General features: G+C 45.3%; 1 protein-coding gene across 2 annotated transcripts in view; it reads right to left on the reverse strand.

The window, feature by feature from the left end:
- Nucleotides 1-1,402: 1,402 nt before the first annotated feature.
- RAB30 (RAB30, member RAS oncogene family) overlaps nucleotides 1,403-27,800 on the reverse strand; it is a 37,580-nt gene continuing 11,182 nt past the window's right edge. The window contains exons 2-6 of one of the 2 annotated variants that reach the window (XM_081951120.1): nucleotides 19,887-20,031; nucleotides 13,970-14,070; nucleotides 8,404-8,487; nucleotides 4,905-5,088; nucleotides 1,403-3,677 (exon numbers count right to left, since the gene is read on the reverse strand). In XM_081951120.1, the coding sequence (XP_081807246.1) occupies nucleotides 3,427-3,677; nucleotides 4,905-5,088; nucleotides 8,404-8,487; nucleotides 13,970-14,062 (612 nt within the window). In that variant the 5' untranslated portion in view covers nucleotides 14,063-14,070; nucleotides 19,887-20,031 and the 3' untranslated portion in view covers nucleotides 1,403-3,426. The remainder of the gene's footprint in view (nucleotides 3,678-4,904; nucleotides 5,089-8,403; nucleotides 8,488-13,969; nucleotides 14,071-19,886; nucleotides 20,032-27,800) is intronic. The other variant, XM_081951119.1, reaches the window with a different exon arrangement.

The following is a 27,800-nucleotide window of genomic DNA, read 5'->3' on the forward strand; positions in this document are numbered from 1 at the left end:
TTTGGTTCACAACTTGGAAGAAGTTTCAGATCAAGTACGTCTGCTACCCACCATCTTTCCCTCAACACTGCAAGTCGTATTTTAACCCTAACTTTATATTCATGTAGTCCTTGACTTACAACTATTCATTTAGTGTAGTGGTGGGTTCCTAACCAGTTTACTACCAGTTCGCTGAGCATGTGTGAACAAAAATTGGTCAGGAAAAAAAAGGAAACAGCTGCTGCTGCTCTGGATCAGCTGGGCTTCAGAAGCTGGAATAAAGATACCGTATTTTTCGGAGTATAAGACGCATCAGAGTATAAGACGCACCAAGGTTTTGAATAGGCAAATTTTTTTAAAAAAGTTTTTGCATTCTGCAAACCTCCCAAAAACGGTCCCATTTTATTTCAAAGAAACGGCATGAAAAGCCTTTAGGCTTGTAGAATGCTCCTGGGGGTTGGGGGGGCAAAAAGGAGCAAAAAATGGCCCATTTTTTGCAAAAACAGGCCTGTTTTTTGTCAAAAAAGGGCATGGATAGCCTTTAGGTGGCTTATAGAGTTCCTGGGGGTTGGGGGGGCAAAATTGAGCAAAAAACAGCCCGTTTTTTGCTCATTTCTGCCCTCCCCAGCTTTCAGGAGCACTCTGGAAGCCTCCTAAAACTATGCATCGCCATTTTGGTGAAGGGGGTGGGGTTTTGGGAGGCCAAAAATGCTGTAGAATGTATAAGACACACCCAGATTTTCAGCCTCTTTTTTGAGGGGGAAAAGGTGCGTCTTATACTCCGAAAAATACGGTATAACCCAGGGGCGGGTGTGAGGGCCCACTTTTTAAAAAAAGAAGAGAACCCGTTCACTCTCTGTTTGAAGGCAGCACTACCACTTCGGGAGAACCGGTCCGAACCAGTAGGAGCCCACCTCTGATTTAGTGACTCCTCAAAATTACATCAGCACATGAAAAAAGTAACTTATAACCGCTTTTCACACAATCATTGCCGCATCCGCGTGGTCACGTGATCAAAATTCAGAGGCTTGGCAACTGGCATGTACTTTATGGCGGTTGCAGTGTCTGGTCATGTGATCTCCTTCGCGACCTTCTGACAAGCAAAGCAAAATGGGGAAGCCAGATTCCCTTAACAGTGTTACTAGCTTCACTGCAGTGCGATTCACCGCAGTGGCAGGAAAGGTCATAAAAACGGGGCAAAACTCACAATTGTTTTGAATAGCAGGGGAAATTTGGGGTTCCATTATGGTTGTTAGTCGAGGACTACCTGGACGGAATAAGAGAGTTCCCACTTTCGTTAAACGAACATTGGAAGCTGTGTCCTCCATCTGCAACGATGGGTAACTCTTGTGATTTCTGTAACAGTAATGTTGGACTTTGAAAAAGAAAAGTAAACGGCAAGAAAGAAAGAAGGGAAAAAAGCAACGCTTTTAAAATGTCAGCTTTATTCTCAAAAAGGCTAAAATTTTTAGCAGCTTTATTTTAATGCAAAAGGGGACATCAGTCACAGTTTGAGCACAATTCGATCCCCCCAAACATCCTGTACCAGCTGGCCCACTTGAATTGACGATACGACTGCTTTTACTGGAGGCTGATGTGGTGTAGAACCTCTGCACTGGATACCAAAAGCTCATTTGCTTCTTCCAATTACGCTCAATACGGAACATCCAGCCATGGCATGCTAATCTTAATAACCGTGGTGAGCCCATTGCATTCCAGACAAGTCAATTTGCCTCTCTTCAAGGCATGCAAGTGAAGCACCGATAGGGGAGGAAATTTGCGTTGACTCCTTGCAATTCGATGTTGGGAGTGCTGAATTTGCCAACTTGTGCGCGAGAGACTTTTGTGCGTTATCGTCCTTCCAGCAGCAGCGAGGCTTTGGTTCAAGGGTATTGCTTACACACCGTTCTTTGTGTACGCGCACAAGGGCACGCGCACCCACGCACAACGAAATCCCAAGTACAGCAAACAAAACGAATCTCCCAAGTGACTGTGGGAAGTGGGCTTGTATTTGTGCCTTTTAAAATTAGCTTTAGAGAGCTACGTACTCTGCAAGAGGATCGCAGCCTCGATAAAGCCGCCTAAAAGATTTAGAACGTGCTATTTTTTCCCCGCCCCCTCAACCGTATTTTTACAAAAAAAAAAAAAATGAAATTGTACACGCCTTTTTCCAACAAGAGAGCAAATTCCAGAGCTGGTGCTAGTGGTCTAGTTAAAAGCAGGATTCAGCCATGAGGTCTACCTGCTACGTTGAACAGCTCATTTCAAGAGGGACTTCTAAGAACTTCCCAGGACAAACACAGGACCATCCATGCCCCATTCCTCAAATGCATCAACAACAAAGCACACCCCACGTATGACATGTGTGCATAGGTATAGCCCCCCAGCCTCAGCGCTGCAGCATTCTCTCAAACAGCAGCATCCGAAATCCAGATTTCCAGGATCCAGCATTTCTCACAAAGAAGCTATTTTGGCTAAATCCAAGACCGGTGGAGCGTTATGTATAAACACTACTTCACCAGCTCTTTTCTGCAAGAATCGAAGTGGGTTTGGAAGCCCCACCGTATGGCAAAATGCTGAGCTGAGAGACAAAAGTTTTGGAACACTTATTTGATCAGAGGTGCAGGGATAACTAGTGGCCAACTTTTAAATTTGTGTCATTGGTCTCTATCCTCGGAAGGAGCAGTGCCCCGCAGGCACGAACTAACCAAAAGACGGCTGCATTTACGATCCATCCCTTTACAAGGAACACATCTATCTGTGGAGAAGAGAGTAAGCTGACCCCAGAGGAAATTTAGCTTCGGGAATACAAGAACCGAAAGGGCAGCCGTCCAATCTCAAGAGCTGCTGATTGCAAACCACCAGTTTATCCCTCTTTTTTTTTTAACTTCCACGTTTACCAAAATCCCAGAACACAGATGCATTAATACTTAGGTTTTTTTTTTTAAACAAAAACAAAATCACATACGCACGCAACACACACACTCGGTGGAGTTTGTGCCATACAAAATGGCACTCTGGGTCCTGGTTTATATAAAAGCGTTGTCAACTTAGCTGGCGCAACCCGCAGCCGTTTTCTAACGCGCCTCTCGTTTCCCCTTCTTGTAAAGATGTAAAAGGCAGGCACAATTCATCCTGAATTTCCAAGGATCCCAGATGCTTCCAAGAAGTAAAAACCATGACCTGACCAGCCGCTACCTAGCACCTTTTTTTGAATCTTTAATCTCCAAATTTTGAGGGCTCCGGGATGGGACATGTGTTAAAAAGAAAAGAAAAAGAAAAAGGGATTATATTCTAGACTGACACTTGAGACAAATGGCCAGCTTGGCATGCTCCATGATTGGGTGCCTGACTATCTCCACCAGTCAGACCGGGTCATAGCAGCCTTTGCCTCCGGAGAGAGGCCTGTAGAAGGAGCAGTCATAACTCTTGGGGTTCGAATGCGGATCAGTTAAAATTGCAACAAGTCAAATAACTGATATTTTTCCCTTCGCCGGGCAACGGAGACTCCACATTGTTGAGCAGGGTGTTCTGTCTCGCTTCGCTGATCAGCCGACAAGCCAAGTCCAAAAAGAGTTTTTCCACGTTATCGGATTCTTTTGCCGAGGTCTCCAGATAGTACATATCCTGGGCTTGGGAAAACTCTTCGGCTCTCTGTTGGGAGACTTCTCGCTTATCGGATAAATCAATCTTGTTTCCTAAAGAAAAGAAACAGGAGGGGGAAGAAATTAGGCGGGATCGAGAAAGTAATGAAGCCAACAACTGAACAAAGGATCTGCAAAGAGTAAGCAAAACCAAATTGGAAGGGGAAGAAATTAAGCGGGATTGAGAAAGTCATGAAGCCAACAACTGAACAAAGAGTAGTGATTCTTACTGAGCTGAATATCAACTACCGTATTTTTTGGAGTATAAGACGCACCTTTTTCCCACAAAAAAGAGGCTGAAAATCTGGGTGCGTCTTATACACTGAATACAGCATTTTTTGCCTCCCGAAACACCGCCCCCTTCACCAAAATGGCCGTGCATAGCCTGTAGAAGGCTTTCAGAGAGCTCCTGGGGGCTGGGGAGGGCAGAAATGAGTGAAAAACAGGCTGTTTTTTGCTCAATTTCCCCCCCCCCCAGCCCCCAGGAGCACTCTATAAGCCTCCTGAAGGCTATCCATGCCTTTTTGACAAAAAACAGACCTGTTTTCACCAAACATGGGTCGTTTTTGCTCATTTTTGGCCCCCCACCCCTCAAGAACACTCTACAAGCCCCCTAAAGGTTATTCATGCCATTATTTTGGGAAACAACAGGCCAGTTTTCGTGAAAAACGGGCCGTTTTGGGGAGGTTTGCAGAGTGCAAAAAATATTTTTTTAAAAAATTTGCCTCTTCAAAACCTTTGTGCGTCTCATACTCCGGTGCGTATTATACTCTGCAAAATACGGTATATAAGTGGGAGGTGGGGGGAGCTGGATAAAAAAAAGATTTGGGTTGCCCAAGTATGGCGAAGTCTGGTCCAGAGTCGCAGGAGGGAGGGACTTTCTCCCTGAGAGTAAAGAGGTAAAAAGTAAAAAGCTTGGGATATTTGGTATGCAGGAAAAGGGTGAAGATGGACCCTCCGTAGCCCCTCACAGAGAACATCTAATGCTTATGCAGGTCGTTGCTTTAATCTGGCAAGGTGTAGGAGATGACCAGGCTGAGGGAGGTGTCGAGCGCATCATCAGTTTGGAGTCCCTTTGTGTTCACAAGAGATCTAAATCCAGCCCACCTTGAATTCCATTCATTGTTATCTACCGCTAATTTGCTTTGACCGTTAGTAGCTCAGATTCTTGTTGAGAGCGTTAGCACGCAATAAACCTGAAGCCATTTGAACCGCCTTGCTTCCTGATCGGTTGCGCCTGACCGATCCCTGGTACGGGATAAACACGCCAATGCCTCTTACCAACTAGGACGGTGATAACCTTATTGCTGGCATATTGCTCGATTTCCCGTAGCCATTCGGAAAGGCATCGGAAGGACTCTTCGCAGGTGATGTCGTAGGTCAGGATTAACGCGTTGGCACTGCGATAATAGCTCTGCGTAATGGAACGAAACCTTTCTTGGCCCGCTGTGTCCCAAATCTGCAGCTTTTGTTTTTTCCCCACAACAGGGAAAAGAAGGAAAACGAAGGGTTGGGGAAAAGAAAAAAAAAATAGAACGTGTTAGCACTGACCCCAATGAAACCTGGGTCCTCCTAGCCCACAAATCCTCCAGGTGTTCCCATCCATATCAAGTGTCCACTTCTATTTCTTTCAAAACCTTTTTTTTAAATTTTTTTAAAAAGTATAAAATATAAAAAAGCAAAGAAACGGAAAATGTATTGATAAAGGAGAGTATTTGTAGTTCATGGTCGAAAGGAGGAGTCCTTGGTGCTCTCTGAGCTTGATGGTGTGTTTTTTGGGGCAGATGTTTCATTACCCAACTAGGTAACATCATCAGGGCTAGAAGGGAGTTGAGTTAGCACCGATGACGTTACCCAGTCCGGTAATGAAATGTCTGCAAAAAAAGAACCCGACAAAGCTCAGGGAGCACAAAGCACCTCACGGCTAATGTATCTTCCCACCAAAACATCTAATGGCATTCTCCAAAAGGAAAAATAAAAAACTTTTTACAACCCCGCCAAAAAAAACCTACTTAAAGGGAAGTTTTGTTCCGGAGACTCGCTTAAAGTAATGTATACCGTACTTGCAAACTATTTTTCCCCAAGCGAGCAAAAGATTGCCTTTCCTTTTAAACAATAACTGTTGTTCTCTGGCCATTAGCCTTTCATCAAATGTACCTGTATTAAAATTGCAGTATTTGCTGTTTTACAGAACATTCCTGCATGTCTTATTATGGCCTCTTAACTTTACATTACACTAAATACTAAATCAATGGAGCAGTAGACAGACTGACTACTAATACATGATATCCAAGCTGGGTATGCAGCAAACTAATAATTTATCCTCATCTTTTAACCCAGGAGTAGACAACTATGGCCCCTTTATGACTTGTGGACTTCAACTCCCAGAATTCCTGAGCCAACATGGCAAACTTTGGCCCCTTTTAAGACGTGTGGACTTTAACTCCCAGAAATAACTCAAAGTGCCAAACACACACACACAATACAGTACTCCTTCCTCCTATTTTTCCCACAACCACCACCCTGTGAGGACTGACAAGAGAGAGAGAAAAACTGGCCCAAAGTCATCCAGCTGGGTTTCCTGGCTAAGACTGGATTTGAACTCACAACTCTCATGCCTATAGACGAAACTGGCTCTCTTTTCTAACTGTTCTGACCGAGGCTTCCGAGGAGCATGAAGCAAACAGCATGATCCCAACAAAAAACCCTTTTATTAATTGACTGTGAATTCTGCTCATTCACATCCGGCAAAGTCTTTCGAGGGAGGATTTACAGTCACAGACCTTTTCTGGCTTGGAGAGCTGCCAGGCCGATCTCTGCAAAACTTGGCCAGGAGCTTCGAGAGTCACGAACCAATTAAACGAACTAATTGTCTCCTGCAAACTCCACTCCCCTTTCGCTCCTCTTTGATTTCCCCTTGGGAGGGGCCATTCATCGTTCACCTGTGGCCTTACTCCCAAGTCGACCCCTGTTCCTTAGCTGCTCCCTTCATCTGACAACTCTGCACATGCGCACACTGGGAACAGGCTCCAGCTGTTCTTCTGCCCCACTGATGTCTGACTCTGAAGGTAGCTGATAACTGGCATAGGGCTCTGGTCCCATCTCTGCCTCCGACACAGAGCCCTCATCAGAGCCTTCCCCAGACTCCAGGACTGGCCAATGTTCCTCCCCAACCTCCTCACTGTCCGAATCTGCTGCCAGCTCTGCCCAGCAGCTGGTGGGCCACAAGAGTAACACAGAACGTGATTGTGCAATTCCATTAACTTGGAATTCAAACCACATAAATGGTTTTTTTTAATGCCCTTTCAGCAACTCTGCCGGAGCAAAGAGACTGTTATTTCAGCTTTGCTGGTGAAGTGCAGCCCTTGGCTTTAGCAGGAGAACCAAAAACAACTTAAAAGCAACTGGATTCCTACTGAAGGAAAGCAACCACAGATGCTAAACTGCAGGCCGAGCCAAGCCTGGCTGAAACCATTATGAAGGCAGCTAAAGTTAATGGGTCTTCTGCTTAAGGGAGCCTATCCGAAACGGGCCCCTTCCAGATGCTTTGGGGACATGTGGGGGACGGGGGATACGCTTTAGGATGGAAAGGATTGGCTCCTTTGGCGAAGCTCCAAAAATTATCACAGCAGTTGGCATGAGCTGGAAGAAATGAAACTACCCTCGCCCTTGCTTATATTCTAAAGGACACAAGACCGAAGGAAAGAGAGAGGATGAAGAAAGAGAGAAACACACATTTTTCTGAAGATCGGTTTTGAAAGTGGCAAAGTTCCTAAAATAATCGGCTTGAAAGGGCAAAGAGAATAAAGCAACAATCTCCATCGCTTCCTCTTTCTTTCTCTTTCTTTCTTTCTTTCTTTCTTTCTTTCTTCCTTTCTTTTTCTTTCTCTTCCTTTGTTTGCCTCTCTGTTGCAACTGATTATCCCATATTTCCTTCCTTCCAGCCTTCCTTCCTTCCTCCCTCCCTTCCTTCCTTCCTCCCTCCCTTCCTCCCATCCTTCCTTCCTGGACCTCTCTGTTGCAACTGATCATCCCACATTTCCTTTCTTCCTTCCAGCCTTCCTTCCTTCCTCCCTCCCTCTCTTCCTTCCTGGGCTTCTCTGTTGCAATTGATCATCCCACATTTCCTTCCTTCCAGCCTTCCTTCCTTCCTCCTTCCCTCCCTTCCTCCCATCCTTCCTTCCTGGGCCTCTCTATTGCAACTGATCATCCCACATTTCCTTCCTTCCTGCCAGCCTGCCTTCCTTCCTTCCTTCCTCCCTCCCATATTTCCTTCCCTCCCTCCTTCCTTCATTCCATCCATCCATCCATCCATCCATCTTGGGCCTCTCTATTGCAACTGATCATCCCACATTTCCTTTCTTCCTGCCTGCCTGCCTTTTTCTTTCTTTATTTCCTTCCTTGCTTCCTTCCTTTCATTCCTCTATCCCTCCCTCCGGTGCTCCAATATTTTAGGGGTTGCCACAAAGAAGAGGAAATCAAACTATTCTCCAAAGCACCTGAGGACAGGACAAGAAGCAATGGGTGGAAACTAATCAAGGAGAAAAGCAACCTGGAACTAAGGAGAAATTTCCTGACAGTGAGAGCAATTAATCACCACTTGCCTCCAGAAGTTGTAAACGCTCCAACACTGGAGATGTTTAAGAAGAGATTGGACTGGAGACTAAGTTCCACCTAGGAAGCATACCATGCTTCCTTTAAGTTGTCCTCAGTTGCAACACACATTTTTGGGACATGAACAGATTCCCAGCTGAGGCAGGAAAGTTAAACGAAGGCTTACCTTTACTTTCTCACCATTTATCTCCACCGTCTTAATCATAAAGTCAACCCCAATGGTGGCTCCTTGGCCTGGTGGGAAAAGTCCCTTAACAAAGAAAGAAAATAAAAATTATTCAGGCTACAGTTTCAGCTCTAGCGATCGTTTTGCACAACATTATTTCAAACTTGGATTAGCCCAACACAGACACTCCTTGACTTACAAACCATTCATTTAGCAACGGTTAGAAGTTTAGCAACGGCACCCGCAAAAAAGTGACTTGCAACTTATCCTCCTGCTTACATCCATTAGAAACAGTGGTGGGTTCCTACCGGTTTGGACTGGTTCGGCTGAACCGGTAGTGGTTTGGTAGCCTGGGTCGCTGGAACCGGCAGCGACCCAGGCCTGCCACACCCCCCAAACCGGTTCTCCTACGGGGCTGCCATCTTGACTTTTTTTTTCCTTTTTAAATGTTTTGCGCATGCACAGACCTATTTATGTGCAAATGCGCACATGCGCAGCAGTAACTCACCCCTGATTGAAACATCTGCATAGTTGTGTGATCAAAATGTGGACACTTGTCTGGCAACCAACCAACCAACCCAGCCTATGTCAGGCTTGGAAGGGAGGAAGAGCTTGGAATGTGAAGTCTAGACAATAACAAGAAACTGTTTCATGGGAACCAAGGACGCTTCAGCAGGTGTCTGCCAGAGTTTTCCCATAACAATACCTGGGCATCTAATTGGACGATGTGACCTGTACTAATGGGGGGTGGGGGGGAGACTCTCACTTAGCAACAGAAATTTGGGGGCTTGATTGTGGTCTTAAGTCGAGAATGATATGTAGATTGTGTTGGGCAGAACGGGGGGGGATTTAAAAAATCAGATCAAAGTTCTAAAACTTGCTCACATTTGGATGTTCATGTCATTCACCTAGTAGAAACCAACTGGCTGTCAATGTCACTGCGTTTTTTGTTTGCCAGCTGTGCTTAAACTCAAAGACATACGGTAGACTGATCTGACTCTTATCACTAAACTCACTACGCATGTCCACATTCTTTTCCACATCATTATTCTTTGTTCGCCCGCCAAGAAGGTAGGCAGGAACACTGCCAAAAATGTAATCATCAGCTAGTAAGTTTTGTTTTCATTTTCTTTAGAATAAAATGTGTTTCTCAGAATATATCCTTGGTTTATTTTTCTTAATTATGAAGTATACTTCAAGGAAAAACCACGGTTCATCCCTCATTAAATACAATTACCCCAGGAGGGGAACAGGGCTGAATTTCCACCCTGACAGTCAAGGTTTCAAGTAATAAACCCCACAGCAAGCAAAACTCCAAAGCAGGTGAATTCCTCAAAGAAAAGCTTTATTGGAGAGAGCATATTGGCACAGATCTGGTGAAAACCGACTCTGGAGATTCCCAGAGTTTTCACCTAATTAAAAGTAAAAGTTTTCTCTCAACCCCAAACAATCTGTCACATGGGCCAATCAAGATGATGTCTGGTTGCCTGGTGAACCTTACTCCTCCTTCCTCTGGCCAGGTGTGAGGATGTCCTTGGTTCCCAAGAGAAAGCATTTTGTTTTGGCTACAAACCCCAGCTCTCTCTAATCTGCCCTCCGTATCCCTCAGCTCCAATTTTGAAGCTCCAAGATGGCTTCGGCCAGGCCAAGCTTCAGTTATAACACTGGCATTAAAATAGCCAGGTCATAATTGAAAGCCTTTTCCCCCCCCATCTCCTTTCAGACAGTTGGCACCGGAGTTTCCCAGAACTATTGTATACCTGGAGCCCAATCTATCAACATTTTAAAAGGCCCTAAAGCCCATTTTGTCTGCAGGAGGCTGCGTGAAGCTGGTTTAAGTATTAATTCTCCCTGCAGAAATGCCTTGTTGTTTGTTTCCGGACGGGTTTTAAGGATCGCTTTCAATATTACGAGCCATCGGGGGGGGGGGGGGGAATGGAGCCTCTGTATTTCAGCGGCGAACTTCAAATGGATTTGAGCAAGCAACTGAATTAATTATTGATGCTGGGATGTATATTGCTTTGTGTGGCAGCTGGCTTACAGGCACATGACAAATAAAACAATGATTACTTGCTTCTGAAGTGTTGTTTTGATGTGGTAGACAAGAGACAGGGATGGGTTCCGGATCCCGTTGCAAGCGGTATGGTGCAACGGGGCCAAACCTCCACTCCATTGCACTCGCGCATGCGTATTTACCGCCCGCGATCCTCCACAACGCTCCAGCTGCTTGGCGGAGCTTCGCGCAGGGGCCGTACGCCCCGATTGGCTCAAATACAGGTAAGAAGGCAGGGGAGCCCTCTGGAGCACCAGAACAGTACCTGGTGCTCCCAGCAGGCACCGGTACACCCATACCAGGGCGTACCGGTCGTATCCCACCACTGACAAGAGAGTAGATGGGAGCAGATTCCCTAAGCTGTCATGCCCCCATTGGAAGCCTGAATCTGAGGAGTAAGACGAGCTGGAGCCGAAGGAGAGCAAGGGGGTGGCTTCATTGGCTTCAGAGGAATGTGGGGAGGAGCAGGTCGAGTCAGGCGAGGGCCTTTGAGGATTAGGATGGCTTGTAGGCAGGGAGGAACGGGGGCAGGATAACCAAGAGAGGGCAAGCAGTGAACATGAGGAGCAACAGAGCTCAGACAAGGAGCAAGGACCAACAACTCCTGATCCTCGAGCACGGAGAGTGGAGAGAAGGCAGGAACAGCGCAGGCTGACTCAATGACTCGGGAGGAGAGCGCCCCGCCCCTCTTCATAAGGCACACCTGGGGACTGAGACTTAAGGAGACACTGTGGGGAGGGGCGTTCGTTGGGAACAAGGGCTGCATTCGTGGAGTTTTGGGTGCCGTTGCCGACATTTGAAGTTTCCTGTACTTCTTGCTTTATTTCTTGCTCCCTGGATTAATTGCCTTGTTCCTTCGCTTCCTGGACTCATTGACTTACTCCCCTGCTCTGCTGGATTTCTTACTTTGCAGCCATTGTGCTCATAGCATTGGGCTGGACTATTTGTAGCTAGAGGCTGCTGGAGGGGTGTGTGTGTGTGTGTGTGTGTGTGTGTGTGTGTGTGTGTGTGTATTTGTAGGTCAGCACTTTGCTCTGGGACTTGCCATCAACGTGAGAGCGTTTGGGGGAAAGTTGGAGCGATTTGAACTATCAGCTGATTGTATTATCATATTTTTAGGAATATAAGACGCACCAGCGTATAAGATGCATCAAGGTTTTGAAGAGGCAATTTAAAAAAAAAAAAAAGGTTTTGCACTCTGCAAACCTCCCCAAAACAGCCCATTTTTTGCGGAAACAGGCCCATTTTTTTTTAAAGGGCATGGATAGCCTTTAGCAGGCTTGTAGAGTGCTCCTGGGGGGTCCCCCCCCTCAAACAAGCAAAAAATGGCCCGTTTTTCGTAAAAATGGGCCTTTTTTATCAAAAAAAAGGGCATGGATAGCCTTTAGGAGGCTTGTAGAGTGCTCCTGGGGGTTGGGGGAGGGAAAAAACTGAGCAAAAACCAACCCATTTTTGCTCATTTCTGCCCTCCCCAGCCCCCAGGAGCACTCCATAAGCCCCCTAAAGGCTCTGCACGGCCATTTCTGTGAAGGGGCGGGGTTTCGGGAGGCAAAAAATTGCTGTATTCAGTGTATAGGATGCACCCAGATTTTCAGCCTCTTTTTTGAGGGAAAAAGGTGCGTCTTATACTCCGAAAAATACGGTACTGCTATGCCTTGCCTCAGGTCATCACACAAGCTTTTTTAAATCAGATTCATGAGATTCAGCCTGTCCTGAGAAAACTTGAGGCATTTGTTTTTTTAAAGAAAATATCCTGAGATTGGATCAGATAAAACGACCAGCCGCTTAGACCAGGCTGGGGAATTCTGGGAGTTGAAGTCCACAAGTCTTAAAGTTCCAAAGTTTGGACACCCCTGGCTTAGACCTTAATTTGTTAATTTATTCACTAAATCTATAAGGCTGCCCGACTCTGTAACAGCTCTGGATGGTGCATGATTCAAAAACAATTAGCAAACAATGCAATTAGAGAGCAACTATGGTTTGCTACTATACACCGACTGACCGACCTACATTGGTGAGTTAAGGTCGTATGTCGCATTGGCCATTCAGCGGGTCAGCCTGTGACTATGCCCAATTTTGCAATCTTTTTTTGTGAAGGCCCTTTAGCAAACGCAGCGGTTATTATATAAATGCCACGGACGTTAAGTGAACTCCAGGATTCCTAAATCAATCCATTATGCCAGGGGTGTCAAACTCAAGGCCTGTGGGCCGGATATGGCCCGCAGGGTGCTTAAATATGGCCCGCGGGGCCAGCATGGAAACAGAAAAGGGCTGGCCCACGGTGCCTGCCAGCGCCCCCCCGGGGCACTCTCTTTACCACAGCGTCCTACATCCCTCTGCCAGCGAAAACAGAGCTGGGGGTGTGCATGGGAGGCTCCCCTGGGCTCCATTTTCACTAGCAGAGGGCTGCAGGAGGCTGTCATGGCTGAAAATGGGGGTCATGCAGGGGGAGGTGCACGCAGTTACCCCCCCCCCTTTTCCGGGTTCCAATTTTGTTGGCAGAGAGCTAGCCAAACAAACAAAACAAAAGGATAAATCCAATAATACAATAGCAGAGTTGGAAGGGACCTTGGAGGTCTTGTAGTCCAACCCCCTGCCTAGGCAGGAAACCCTATATTGTTTCAGACAAATAGCTATCCAACATCTTCTTAAAGACTTCCAGTGTTGGGGCATTCACAACTTCTGGAGGCAAGCTGTTCCACTGATTAATTGTTCTGACTGTCAGGAAATTTCTCCTCAGTTCTAAGTTGCTTCTCTCCTTGATTAGTTTCCGCCCATTGCTTCTTGTTCTACCCTCAGGTGCCTTGGAGAATAGCTTGACTCCCTCTTCTTTGTGGCAACCCCTGAGATATTGGAACACTGCTATCATGTCTCCCCTAGTCCTTCTTTCTCTTAAGCTAAACATACCCAGTTCCTGCAACCGTTCTTCATATATTTTAGTCTCCAGTCCCCTCATCATCTTTGTTGCTCTTCTCTGCATTCTTTCTAGAGTCTCCACATCTTTTCTACATCATGGCAACCAAAACTGAATGCAGGATTTCAAGTGTGGCCTTACCAAGGCATTATAAAGTGGTATTAACATTTCACGTGATCTTGATTCTCTCCCTCTGTTGATGCAGCCTAGGACTGTGTTGGCTTTTTTGGCAGCTGCTGCACATGGCTGGCTCCTATTTAAATGGTTGTCCACTAGGACTCCAAGATCTCTCTCACAGTTACTACTGTTGAGCAAGGTACCACCTATACTGTACCTGTGCATTTCGTTTCCCCTTTTTGCATTTGAGCATGCAAGTAGGGGCAGGAAATAAAATAAAAATAATAAATGAAATAAAAACAAAATAAGATAAATAATGAAATGAAATGTATCATCTCCCTTCAAAAGCAAATGGCTCAAATCGGATACGGAGCTCGATAGCGAATTGGGGGGGGGGGGGGAATCCTATCATATCCAGCCCTTTTCTCCCCGCTATGCAAAAATACCGACAAGTCTCCCATATCCATTTAATCCCTTCTTACCTGTGTAAACCGTCGCACTAAGCAGGTCTTCCCCACACCAGCGTTCCCGATTAAAACTATTTTGAAGAGAAAGTCATAATCTTCCATACTCATTTACCAAACTGCAAGGAAAAAGAAAAAGGGGAAAAAAGGAGAGATAAATGAATTGATCCAGAAGGAGAGACAGTATATAAATATATATATTGAGCTTTCTAACAGAAAGCAGCGGAGAATCTAGAGAACATTAACACAGGAGTAGAAGCAAAACGATTAGGTGGCAAATCCAGTGACTTTTTTTGATGACAAACAGACTTTGCTCCTTCAACTGTGCAGGACAAAGGTCCTGGGTATATTGGCCCTTTCTTCCAACACCACAATATTTATTGAAATGTATGCTAGAACTGCCAATCCTCAACTTACGACCACAATTGGAACCAGAATTTCCTTTGTTAAGCAAAGGAGGCCATTAAGTGAGTCGCACCTGATTTTACGGCGGTTTGGGCAGGGGGAGGGCACAGTTGCTACATCCTCGCACTTAGGACCGTCAAAGCATCTGTTCTGACCGAGGCTTCCCGAGAGCATGAAGCAAACTCCTTGTCCCGAGAAAAACCCCTTTTTATTAATTCACGGCGAATTCTGCTCTTTCACATACAGCAAAGTCTTTCGAGGGAGGATTTACAGTCACAGACCTTATCTGGCTTGGAGAGCTGCCATGTAAATATTTTCCAAACGCAGTGCAGTGCAAGGAAAGACTTGGCACAGAATCTTTGAGATTCGCGGACAGATCTTCACACTCCTGAAACGACCGAACGAATGAATTGTTTCCTGCAAAAGCCCACTCCCCTTTCGCTTCTCTTTGGTTTCCTATGGGAGGGGCCATAGGAATTCTCATCTGCCTGGAATCGACACTGTTTATCGGACATTAATGAGATCGAGCGGGTCCAGGGGTATTTCACGAGAAGAGTCCTCCACTCCTCTACTCATAATAGAATCCCTTACACTACCAGGCTCAAAATTTTGGGCTTGGACAACCTGGAACTGCGCCACCTACGGTCTGACCTAAGCACAGTACACAAAATTGTTAGCTACAACATTCTACCTATCAACGATTACTTCAACCGCAATCGATTGTTTACACAGGCAAACAATCGGTACAAACTCAAGGTAAATTGCTCCAAACTCGATTGCAGAAAATACGACTTCAGCCACAGAGTGGTCAACGCCTGGAATGCTCTACCCGACTCCGTTGTTACATCCTCAAACCCCCCACAGCTTCAACCTCAAACTGTCTACCGTGGACCTCACCCCATTCCTAAGACGTCCGTAAAGGGGGCGTGCATAAGCACACCAGCATGCCTACCATACCTGTCCTACTGTCCCCATTTATTTCTACTCATTTCCTTAGTTCATGTCCATGTTTATATGTATGTCTGTTATCTTGTACATGTTTGACAAACTAAATAACTAAATAAAAAATAAATAGAGTTTAGCAGGAAACATAGCTGTGGGTTAAACCAGCAGGACAAGAAAAATATACTGGGAAAAGGCCACTACAAATCACTCCAAGAAATTAACTGGACGTTTGAATCATAGAAGATCTCACTCTCCATGTTTTTAATGGCTTTCCTTATAACAAATATCGTACTGTTCTCTCCAACACTCATAAAATCCTAATCAGTTCTGCCAGCTATTCTACACATCCAGTAGACAAGAAAGTGGAGAAAAATAATGGCTTAGAACAAGGGTGGTATTAACTTACCTTCCCTAAAAGGTAAAAGTTCCCCCGCACATATGTTCTAGTCGTTCCCGACTCTAGGGGGCGGTGCTCATCTCCATTTCAAAGCTGAAGAGCCAACGCTGTCCTAAGACGTCTCCGTGGTCATGTGGCCAGCATGACTAAACGCCGAAGGCGCATGGAACGCTGTTCCCTTCCCACTAAAGGTGGTTCCTATTTTTCTACTTGCATTTTTTCACCTGCTTTCGAACTGCTAGGTTGGCAGAAGCTGGGACAAGTCGCGGGAGCTAGGGATTCGAGCCGCCAAACTGCCGGCCTTTCTGATCGACAAGCTCAGCGTCTTAGCCACCGGTTCGCAAATGTGAGCACGCACGCTCAGTCTTCCGCACATGTGATTTTGCATGAAAACGTGCCTAAATGGGACGGCATAGAGATGGCCCACCCGCGATTTCCACAACTGATTCGCATGAACCGGTCCAAACCGGCCGAATACCACCTCTGGCTTAGAAATCCTGGAAGCACCAAAATCTCGCAAGAGCTGAAGCTCCCAAGATGTTTGGGAACCTGACCTTCTGGCTTTTTTCTCTCGGCCGATAAGGACTTCCGTGTGACCAACATGCCACAGAGGAAAAAATCCATGTTGGGGGGGCGGCGGGGACGCGTGTAAAAAATTAGGAAGGAAAAAAATTCAGATGGCTGTTTGCTAATCTATGGGAAACTGAAGACGGAGAGAAAGCCAGACACGTACTGGAAGGGACAAGGGCATGAAATGTTCTCTCCACATAGTAAATATTTACTCGGATTATCTGGTTGCTGCAGATATATCTGGAACGCCAGAACAAGGTAGTCAAAATGTATAAAACTCGGCTGGGAGAATTGAAGCGCCCCTCCCCCCCCCGCCCCCACAATAAGGCTTCCAGAGGTCATAAGGACCAGAAACTTGTTCCTTCCTTTTTGAATAGGAGCAAACGCGTGTACAGGTAGTCCTGGATTTAGGACCACATTTTCCATTGCTAAGCGAGACCGTTGTTGAGTGAATCTTACGACCTTTCTGGACACCGTTGTTAAGTGGATCGCTGCAATTGGTAAGTTAGTAACACCATTGTTAAGTGAACCTTCCCCACTGCCTTTGCTCATCAGATGGGCGCAAAAAGTGGGATCACATGATCCCTGGACACTGCAACCGTCATAACGATGAGTCCATTGCCAAGCATCTGAATTTCCGATCGCATGACCATGGGGAATGATTTCAGTTGTGAAAAATGGTCGTCCAAGGTCCCTTCCAACTCTGTTATTCTATTCTATTCTAGTCTAGTCTAGTCCAGTCAAGTCTATCCCACATCCCATCCCATCCCACTCCTATTCTAATTCTACTGCTAATTCTAATTCTAATCTATTCTCTTCTCTACCCTACCCTACGCCATTCCATCCTACCCTATTCTAATTCTACTCCTAATTCTAATTCTAAATTATTCTATTCTATTTCTATTCTATTCTCTACCCTACCCTATCCCATTCCATCCTATCTTATCCTATCCAGGGGTGAAATTCAATTTTTTTTTACTACCAGTTCTATGGGCGTGGCTCGGTGGGTGTGGAGGGGAAGGATACTGCAAAATCCCCATTCCCTCCCCACTCCTGGGGGAAGGGCATTGCAAATTCTTAATTTCCACCCTACTCTGGGGCCAGCCAGAGGTGGTATTTGCCAGTTCTCCAAACTACTCAAAGTTTCCACTACCGGTTCTCCAGAACCTGTCAACCTGCTGAATTTCACCCCATTCCATCCTACTCTATTCTACTCCTATTCTACTCCTATAATCCTCCTATCCTATCCCATTCCAAATTCTGCATTAAAGGCATGCTATTGTGCAGCAGAATACTTTGCTATCAGTAATGCATTCCTTTTAGTGTTTATCTCCAACTGCCTGTCGGGAAGAAAAGCTACTTAGCCTCATCAGATGATAGAGGGACATAAATAATGATCTCACCCTACAAGCTTCTTCAGCGTCATCCAGACAGAGAATTCCTCCCTCTCAGCAGGATTCGTACACAGCCCTTCTCAAAACCGTTTCTTTACTAGTTAAGGAAGATTCCGCAGACATTGCCTAGGCTGGTGCTTGGCTCAACTATGGGAGCTTGAAAACATGGGGGCTTCAACTCCCAGAATGACTCCTGTGGACCACTGCTTTCCGGTCTGCAAATTGAGCAGCTGGTTTTGATTTTGAGTTAGTGTGCATTATTCTAGCTTTTTTGAGAGAGAGGGGGGGGGGAGAGGGAGAGGGAGGGAGGGAGGGAGGGAGGGAGGGAGGGAGGAGAGAGAGGACAGGGAGAGGTTGGAGTAGCAGGGTGCTGGCATCTTACCATCACGAGAATTGTGTGGAGTAGATGAAACAGAAGGCTTGTTTGCAATGGGGCATGGTGCCAGGCTTAGGGTAAACCACAGTTAAGACATTTGGCACAGGGAGAATCAGTTTGTGGGTTCTGACCATCCAACATTTATTTTCCTTCCTTCCTTCCTTCCTTCCTTCCTTCCTTCCTTCCTTCCTTCCTTCCTTCCTTCCGTCTCTTGCTCCCACCCATGCAATTTCTTTCCCTGCCCTTGCTCGTCCTTTAACTCATTATCCTTCCTCCTCCCCCATACATTTTCCTTTCCTTTCCCATTATCCTTCCTGTCTTCCCTCTTCTATGCCAGTCTTTTCAAGCAAAAGGGCACCTTTTCTTGCAAGGAATTTTCTCTTTTTCTTCACTTCTGTTCCAACACTGTGCGTTGCGTTGAGTTGAGTTGCGTTGCATAGATAGATAGATAGATAGATAGATAGATAGATAGATAGATGATTGATAGATAGATAGATAGATAGATGATTGATAGATAGATAGATAGATAGATAGATGATAGATAGATAGATAGATAGATAGATAGATAGATAGATAGAGTAGGTAGGTAGATAGATGATAGATGGATGGATGGATAGATAAGGTAGGTAGGTAGGTAGGTAGGTAGGTAGGTAGGTAGGTAGGTAGGTAGGTAGGTAGGTAGGTAGATAGATAGATAGATGATAGATAGATAGATAGATAAGATAGATAAGATAGATAGATAGATAGATAGATAGATAGATAGATAGATAGATAGATAGATAGATAGATAGATAGGGTAGGTAGGTAGATAGATGATAGATGGATGGATGGATGGATGGATGGATGGATGGATGGATGGATAGATAAGGTAGGTAGGTAGGTAGGTAGGTAGGTAGGTAGGTAGGTAGGTAGGTAGATAGATAGATAGATGATAGATAGATAGATAGATAGATAAGATAGATAAGATAGATAGATAGATAGATAGATAGATAGATAGATAGATAGATAGATAGATAGATAGATAGATAGATAGATAGATAGATAGGGTAGGTAGGTAGATAGATGATAGATGGATGGATGGATGGATGGATGGATGGATGGATGGATGGATAGATAAGGTAGGTAGGTAGGTAGGTAGGTAGGTAGGTAGGTAGGTAGGTAGATAGATAGATAGATAGATAGATAGATAGATAGATAGATAGATAGATAGATAAGATAGATAGATAGCATTAATGCATAATCAGAGCTGAGATTCGGCCTCAAAAATTCCTACGTTATACTTCCCGCTCCTTTCCTATCTTTCATTCCCCACCATACGGTAACCAGTTAAAACCCTGCAAAGCTGTTTTCCTAACGCTCAGTTCAATGTGCTCTGGTATGCTTCTCCCAATTTCTTCCAGTTGGGCAACCTTGAAGCAGCATTTGGAGAAGACACAGCCACTACTTTCACTTTCCCAAGTATGCCCCCCTTCATCCTCCTTTCTCCTTAGTTCATGGCAGACTATCGTTGCATCTCAGCGAAGCACAAGCAAGCATGAGGTGGCACCGAACATTGTCCTTCTGCAATCGCATAGATAAGATTGAGGTGGGGAGAGATCTATATATTATTTACAGCAGCCATGCTGGCTGGGGAATTCTGGCAGTTGAAGTCCACACAGCTTAAAGTGCCCAAGGTTGAGAAACTCTGATCTATTAGTAACGTTGGTTTGCTCTTTCTAACTGGGCTTAGAAAAAAGTTCTTTGCTCATATGTACAGAGCACAGAGTCCTATGATTGAAATCCTGCAAAAAGAAATGAAAAAAATAAATAAAAAAATACCGTTTGATTATCCATTCATTTTATATCTACCTATTTCCTTCTTTCCTCTGAAACCTTCTGTGGAGGAATGAAGAGCAAGGGTGAAATGCTCTGAAGTCTGCTACCGGTTCGCTTCATGCGCACATGTGAGTTTGCATGCATGCGCACTGCAGGCGCTAAGAAGCCTTTTCTGAGTCTGCAAAGGAAAAGTAAAACGGGGGGGGGGGGGGGAAACAGCTGTGACGTGCGATTTAGATTCGCTAGGAAGCAGGATTTCCGGCTTTCTAGCTAATATAAATCACACGGCAGAGCTGATTGTCGCACAGCCAATCGTCAGAACTGTTAAAACTTTTTTTTTTTACTACCTAGTCGCCTGAACTGGGAGTAAAAAAAAAATGCTAAAAAATGTTTTTAAAAAAGTTTTTAAAAGTTCTGACAATCAGCTGTGTGGGTGATTTTTACTACCTATTCGCCCAAACCGGTAATGAAAAATGCAAAAAAAAAAGTTTTTTAAAAAAGCTTCCCATGATCGCATGGCACAGCTGATCGTTGGAACTTTTTTTTTATTTTTTTAAAGCATTTTTTTTATTACCTATTCCCCCCCAACTGGTAGTAAAAAACGCTAAAAATGTTTTTAAAAAGTTTTAAAAAGTTTTGACAGTCAGCTGTGCAACAATCAGCTGTTCTGCGTGATCTTCGGAACGTTTTTTTTTTTACTTTTTAAAGCATGTTTACTACCTATTCGCCCAAATCTCGCACAAGGAGAAATATCCCGTTGTCTTTTCTGCCTTTTGAGTTTTAAACTGGCCTAAAATCCAAAATCCATTTCGGGAGACCAGTTAATTAGAGGGCACTTTTAGGAATTGATTTTGAAATGGGAGGCTTAATGAGAAAAAATTAAGGTTTGGCCGCAGAGTTTTTCTTTGGGGTTTTTTAAAGGCAAAACGGAGAGGTTTATAGGAAAGATCTTTTTTCTTAACGCAGGTGGAAAGGCTGAGCATAAGTGCGATGGGGTGCTGTGAGATTCTCAGATTGGTAATGGTGGTTATACTGGCTGACGATTACAACTCTGCGATCAAAACCCTTTCCCTGGTTTTAGGGGTTTCTCAATATCAGGAACTTTTAAGTTCTGGAAAGGAAGGAAGCAAGGGAGGGAGGGAGGAAGACAAAGGGAGGGAAGGAAGGAAGGAGTGGGGAAGGAAGGAAGGAAACAGGGTGGGAGGGAGGGAAGGCAGGCAAGAAGGAAGGAGGAGAGGGAGAGAGGGAAGGAAGGAGAGAAGGAGGGGAGGAAGGGAGAGAAGAAAGGAAAGGAAGGAAGGCAGGCAGGCAGGAATGAAGGAAGGAGGAGAGGGAAGGAGGGAGAGGGAGGGAAAAAAGGAAGGAAGGAGGAGAGGGAAGGAGGGAAGAAAGGAAGGAAGGAGAGGGAAGGGGGAGGGAAGAAAGGCAGACAGGCAGGAAGGAAGGAAAGAGGGAGGGAGGGAGGGAAGGCAAGAAAGAAGGAGGAGAGGGAGGAAGGGAAGGCAGGAAGGAAGGAGGAGAGGGAGGAAAGGAAGGAGGAGAGAGAAAGAGGGAGAGAGGGAGAGAAGAAAGGAAAGGAAGGAGGAGAGGGAAGGCAGACAGGAAGGAAGGAAAGAGGGAGGGAGGGAAGGCAGGAAGGAAGGAGGAGAGGGAGGGAAGGGAGGGAGGGAGGAGGACGGAAGGGAGGAAAACAAATGCAGGGAGAGGGAGGATTTTGCATTTTTGTCATCCTATCAATTACTTTTTCGATTATTATTACCATTAGTGTTATCCCCTGAAATATGAATGTTGTAATAGGTGAATACAAAAATATTCAATAGGTTATGGATACAACAAACCATAACTAAACATGGGTGAAGCTACCACTGGCATCAACTCTGTGTAGTTTGCCTGGGCATAGACCATGTTGCAAACATGGGTTTAATGATTACTATGTTGAATGGAGAAACCTCCTCTTCCTTTTATGCAAACCCTGGGCCAATCTGAAACTTTTGGGTTATGTAATACTTTCCTTATCATCTTTCCAAGGGAACATCACCCCCTTGTGGAAGACATAGGCATTTCACAACCTGAGCAATTCACTGGTAGGTAGTCCTTGACTTACAACCATCCATTTAATGACCATAGTTAGAAGTGGTGCGGTGGCCTTAACGGTGGAGCTCTCGCCTCACAATCAGGAGGCTGTGAGTTCGATCCTAGGTAGAGGCAGATATTTCTCTCTCCGGGCACAATGAGAATATATCTGCTGCGAACTCTGCATTGGTGACAGGAAGGGCATCTGGCCAGTAAAGATTCAGTTCCATTCAGTTGCCCCCATTCCACCCCGCAATGGATTAGGGGGTCATTAAACAACAATCCCAAAAAATTAATGACCATAATTACAATGGCACTGAAAAAAGTGAGTTGTTTTTCACACTTACGACCCTTGCAGCATCACCTGATCAAAATGGCAACTGATTCATATTTACGACGGTCGCAGTGTCCTAAGGTCACGAGCAAAGTCAAGCGGGAAGCCAGGTTCACTTAACACAACCATGCAACTAAAGCTAAGAACTGCAGAGATTCACTTAACGATGGTGGAAAGAAAGGTCGTAAAAATGGGGCAAATTTCGCTCAACAAGTGTCCCGCTTAGCAACAGAGATTTTGGGCTCAGTTGTGGCCGTTAAGCTGAGGCCTGCCGGCATAAAAAGCTGTGTGTGGGTGTGTCCGTCGTTTATAAGTGGTTGCAAATTGAAAAGGCAGCAGCTGGGTGAATAGGAACCATCTAGTAGTGGAAAGGAGACCACCAGGAAACCTTATGGATGAAACCTCTGGAAAAGGATAACAGCAAACCCCCAGTGCCCTCTGTCAGCAAAATTAAAGGATATCCTCCCCATGATGGCGAACCTGTGGCACGCATGCCACAGGTGGAACATGGAGCCACCAGCTCCGGCGCACATGCACGCACCGGCCAGCTGATTTTTCGCCCTTCTGGGGATCCAGAGGAGGCTGTTTTCGCCCTCTCCAGGCTTCAGAAAAGCCTCCGGAGCATAAGGAGGGGTCATGCCCACATGCGCGAGGGGGAGGCGTCACTCATCCATGCACAGGTGGGCGGGGAAGATTTAATTGGTGTTGGCATGCGCGACAGGGCACAATTTTGGCACACCGTAAGAAAAAGGTTCTCCATCACTGATATACCGTCTCCCTGAAAATAAGACCTCCCTGGATAATAAGCCCCATTGGGCTTTTATCCACGTGCGCTAAAATAAGCCCTCCCCTGAAAATAAGCCCTCCGTGAAAATATTGCAACACAGCAGCAGCCATGAGGTGACCATGCTCGCCACCTCTTGCACCTCAAAAATAATAAGACCTCTGCCAAAATAAGGCCAAGCGCTTATTTCAGGGAGTCAAAAGAAAATAAAACCCTCTTATTTTCAGGGAAACTACAGGTCTCTGTATTGTCAGCAAATGCCACCCAATATCTCTATTTTATGATGTGCTCTCTCTCCTTGCAGTTCCAATGCTGGCACAGCTGTGGGAAACAAAGCATATTTTTGCTCACCGCTCAGGGCTGCCCAAGGACAAGTAGAGATAAAGATTGTTTACTTTCCAACAGCTGATAGCGTGATAAACCCCTTTAATAAATAATTATGGCTGCCAATAACTTCCCGTAGATTATCCCCCTTCGACTACTCCAGGGGTGTCCAAACTTGGCAACTTTAAGACTTGTGGACTTCAACTCTCAGAATTCCCCAGCCAGCAGAGCTGGCTGGGGAATTCTGGGAGTTGAAGTCCACAAGTCTTAAAGTTGCCAAGTTTGGACACCCCTGGACTACTCCAATGGCAGTTTTGCACACGCGTGCAAAGACATCGCCGTGTGTCCAGGAAGTCAAATAAGGTTGCAAACCAAGCTGGATTTTTAAAAAAACACAAAAACTGTTGTTTCATTCCCACGGTCCTGCTTTGAAATTATATATATATATATATGGAGAAGACAAGACAGAGGAGAGAAGCAACTTAGAACTAAGGAGAAATTTCCTGAGAGTAAGAACAATTAACCAGTGGAACAACTCGCCACCAGAAGTTTTAAGAAGAGTTTGGACCAAAGAAGGACTAGGGGAGACATGATAGCAGTCTTCCAATATCTCAGGGGTTGCCACAAAGACAAGGGAGTCAAACTATTTTCCAAGGCACCTGAGGGTAGAACAAGAAGCAATGGGTGGAAACTAATCAAGGAGTGAAGCAATCTAGAACTAAGGAGAAATTTCCTGACAGTGAGAACAATCAGTGGAACTACTTGCCTCCAGAAGTTGTGAATGCTCCAACACTGGAAGTTTTAAAGAAGATATTGGATAATCTGAAGTGGTATAGGTTTCCTACCTAAGCATGGGGTTGGACTAGAAGACCTCCAAGGTCCCTTCCAACTCTGTTATTCTATGCTGTGCTGTGCTGTGCTATGCGATACAATAATACAATAGCAGAGTTGGAAGGGACCTTGGAGGTCTTCTAGTCCAACCCTCTGCCTAGGCAGGAAACCCTATATTGTTTCAGACAGATGGCTATCCAACATCTTCTTAAAGACTTCCAGTGTTGGGGCATTCACAACTTCTGGAGGCAAGCTGTTCCACTGATTAATTGTTCTAACTGTCAGGAAATTTCTCCTGAGTTCTAAGTTGCTTCTCTCCTTGATTAGTTTCCACCCATTGCTTCTTGTTCTGCCCTCAGGTGCCTTGGAGAATAGTTTGACTCCCTCTTCTTTGTGGCAACCCCTGAGATATTGGAAGATTGCTATCATGTCTCCCCTAGTCCTTCTATTAAACTAGACATACCCAGTTCCTGCAACCGTTCTTCATATGTTTTACCCTCCAGTCCCCTAATCCTCTTAGTTGCTCTTCTCTGCCCTCTTTCTAGAGTCTCCACATCTTTTCTACATCGTGGCGACCAAAACTGAATGCTGTATTCCAAGTGTGGCCTTACCAAGGCCTTATAAAGTGGTATTAACTCTTCACGTGATCTTGATTCTCTCCCTCTGTTGATGCAGCCTAGGACTGTGTTGGCTTTTTTGGCAGCTGCTGCACACGGCTGGTTCCTATTGAAGGGGTTGTCCACTAAGACTCCAAGATCCCTTTCACAGTTACTATTGTTGAGCAAGGTACCACCTATACCGTACCTCTGCATTTCATTTTCCTTGCCTAAATGTAGAACCTTACTCTTTTCACCATTGAATTTCATTTTATTAGACAGTGCCCAATGTTCAAGTTTGTCAAGATCCTTCTGTATCTTAAGCCTGTCTTCCGGAGTGTTGGCTATTCCTGCCAGCTGCAAATTTGATGAGTTCCCCATTTATTCCCTTATCCAAATCATTGATGAAGATGTTGAAGAGTAGTGGGCCAAAACAGAGCCTTGGGGTACTCGACTGTCAAACCACTCCGTCAAACCCCTTAGAGAGGGCTGCAAAGCCCTGGGAAGCGGTATATAACTCTAGGCGCTATTGCTATGTCTAGGACTACCTATCACGATGATTCACGCTCTGTACTCCTTGTTCGCTTCCATCCCAGCTTTTCCATCCAGGAGTCAAAAGAGTTTTGTCCTCATTAAAGGTACCGTCTCAAGGTTGACTCAGCCTTCCGTTCTACTGCTACTCCAAAAGTGCTATTGGGTCTTGGTATCTCGAGGCAGCTGTTTACATTCAGTGGCTTGCTTTTCTCTGCTTCAGTGGCTTGCTTTTCTCTGCTCAATAACTCCGTTTTGTGTGTGTTTGTGTGTGTCGCAAACTTGGTTCTGCTCTCTTTAACTCTGCATCCAACTCGAGGGGGCAGCCAGCCGGTTTTCCCCCCCCACCCAACCAGCAGATGCATTCCACAAAGTTGTGCTACGTGAAGCTCTTTCTGCAGCAACTAAACTGCGACGCCAAAGCCTTTTTAAAAAACACACACCAACATTTAAAAGATTTGTCTCGAGAAAAGCACTGCCTGTCCTGAGCCAATTGGGCCTTTTTCCCAGGGTCAAAATGGAACAGACTGCGTCATCAAAGGGGGAGAGGGAGAAGTGTGTGTGTGTGTGTGTGTGTGTGTGTGTGTGTGTTTTATCCGGACAATCCCCCCCCCCTTTTCTTCAAATGGCTCCCACTTCTTACTGAGCTATTCTAAGAACTAAATGGTGCAGCGATTTACAACTGGAGATTTCCATGCGCTGCTTTTCAATCTGCAAGGCTGCATAAATTAGCCCACAATCTTTGGGACTGGGGATAAAGAATGCGGAAGCCACATCTCCACGAAAAGGAAAAAGCGGAAAGAGAGAGAGAGACTTTTCTTTCCTAGCTGCTTCAAACTGCAATCAAACTCGACGGCAGAGACTGCAAAAGGAGGTCTGAAAAACTAAGCCCTCCCCCGCCTTTAGGGACTTCTGTGGACTTCAACTCCCAGAATTCCTCGGGCCAGCCATTCTGGAAGTGGAAGTGTAGGAAGTTAGCACCCACCCCTCTCCTAGAAAAATGAGGTGTTTTAGGAGATATTAAAAGCGCAGAATATTTCCCCCTAAAAGGGAGGGAGAAAGTCAGCCCCCCACACACACACCTTTGTCAATGGGCTGTTAAGGCCTGGGCCAGTCTATTACAATAATAATACAATAATACAATAGTAGAGTTGGAAGGGACCTTGGAGGTCTTCTAGTCCAACCCCCTGCCTAGGCAGGAAACCCTATACCGTTTCAGACAAATGGCTATCCAACATCTTCTTAAAGACTTCCAGTGTTGGAGCATTCACAACTTCTGGAGGCAAGCTGTTCCACTGATTAATTGTTCTAACTGTCAGGAAGCTTCTCCTCAGTTCTAAGTTGCTTCTCTCCTTGATTAGTTTCCACCCATTGCTTCTTGTTCTGTCCTCAGGTGCCTTGGAGAATAGCTTGACTTCCCTCTTCTTTGTGGCAACCCCTGAGTTATTGGAAGACTGCTATCATGTCTCCCCTAGTCCTTCTTTTCATTCAACTATACATACCCAGTTCCTGCACCTGTTCTTCTTATGTTTTAGCCTCCAGTCCCCTAATCCTCTTTGTTGTTCTTCTCTGCACTCTTTCTAGAGTCTCCACATCTATTCTACATAACAAAGATCTACCTTCTTCAGGCAAAGCCATAGGAGGAATTGCCCAAAGACCTTTCATTACATCATCACCCAGCAAGAGTCAACCAAGCTTGGGATTCAGGACAGCCTATAAGGTTGCCCCTGCATGGCCCGGGACCTCAAACCATGTGGTCCTGTCCACCACCATTAAACCATCTTTCCAAGCAGCCTCCAAGTGTCTTTTTCCCCCCACTTGGAACTGAACCCAGAAGGGCATTTCTTCCACCAGAAGACTACAGGTTTTTAAGTTCCCAAGTTTGTGGGAGTAGATTGAGCCTCCTGAATGCAAGCAAGGCAGCTCTTTTGGTTTCCTGGCTCCTAAATAATCAGCAGGCATGACGTGGAATCGATCGTCAGTTACTGATTTAAATAATAATAATAATAAAGATTTCCCGGGACATAGGGACCTTAAAATCAGACCCCACTGATGGCTTTTCTGAGTGAGAGTAAAGAAAAAAATCTCAGCCAGCTAGGAAAGCTTTGTGGTTTTCCTCTGTAGGAAGGTAAACCCCACCCCTCTCCTAGAAAAATGGAATATTCTAGGAAACGTTAAAAAGGCAGAATATTATATTTTCCCTGGGTGAGAAATGGAGAAACGTGTTTTTTAGGCAGGAAACAGACTCCCTTTTAATAGCTCCTCCTCAATAGTCCACAGCAGATGTCCTGCTCTTAAGAGATATAGAGAGAGCTAGGTCTATTCATAAGCAAATGCCCTCACTCAAGATCTAACAAAAGTAGGATCAGCCCTCTATCCATCTCACTGCATGGCACCTGGGGAGATTATAATCACCCAGCAAGGCTCAACCAAGCCTGGGACCCAGGACAGCCTACAGAGTGGCCCCAGGGGAG

The sequence above is a fragment of the Natrix helvetica genome (assembly GCF_964273705.1).
Source record: "Natrix helvetica genome assembly, chromosome: 4".
Lineage (NCBI taxonomy): Eukaryota > Metazoa > Chordata > Lepidosauria > Squamata > Natricidae > Natrix > Natrix helvetica.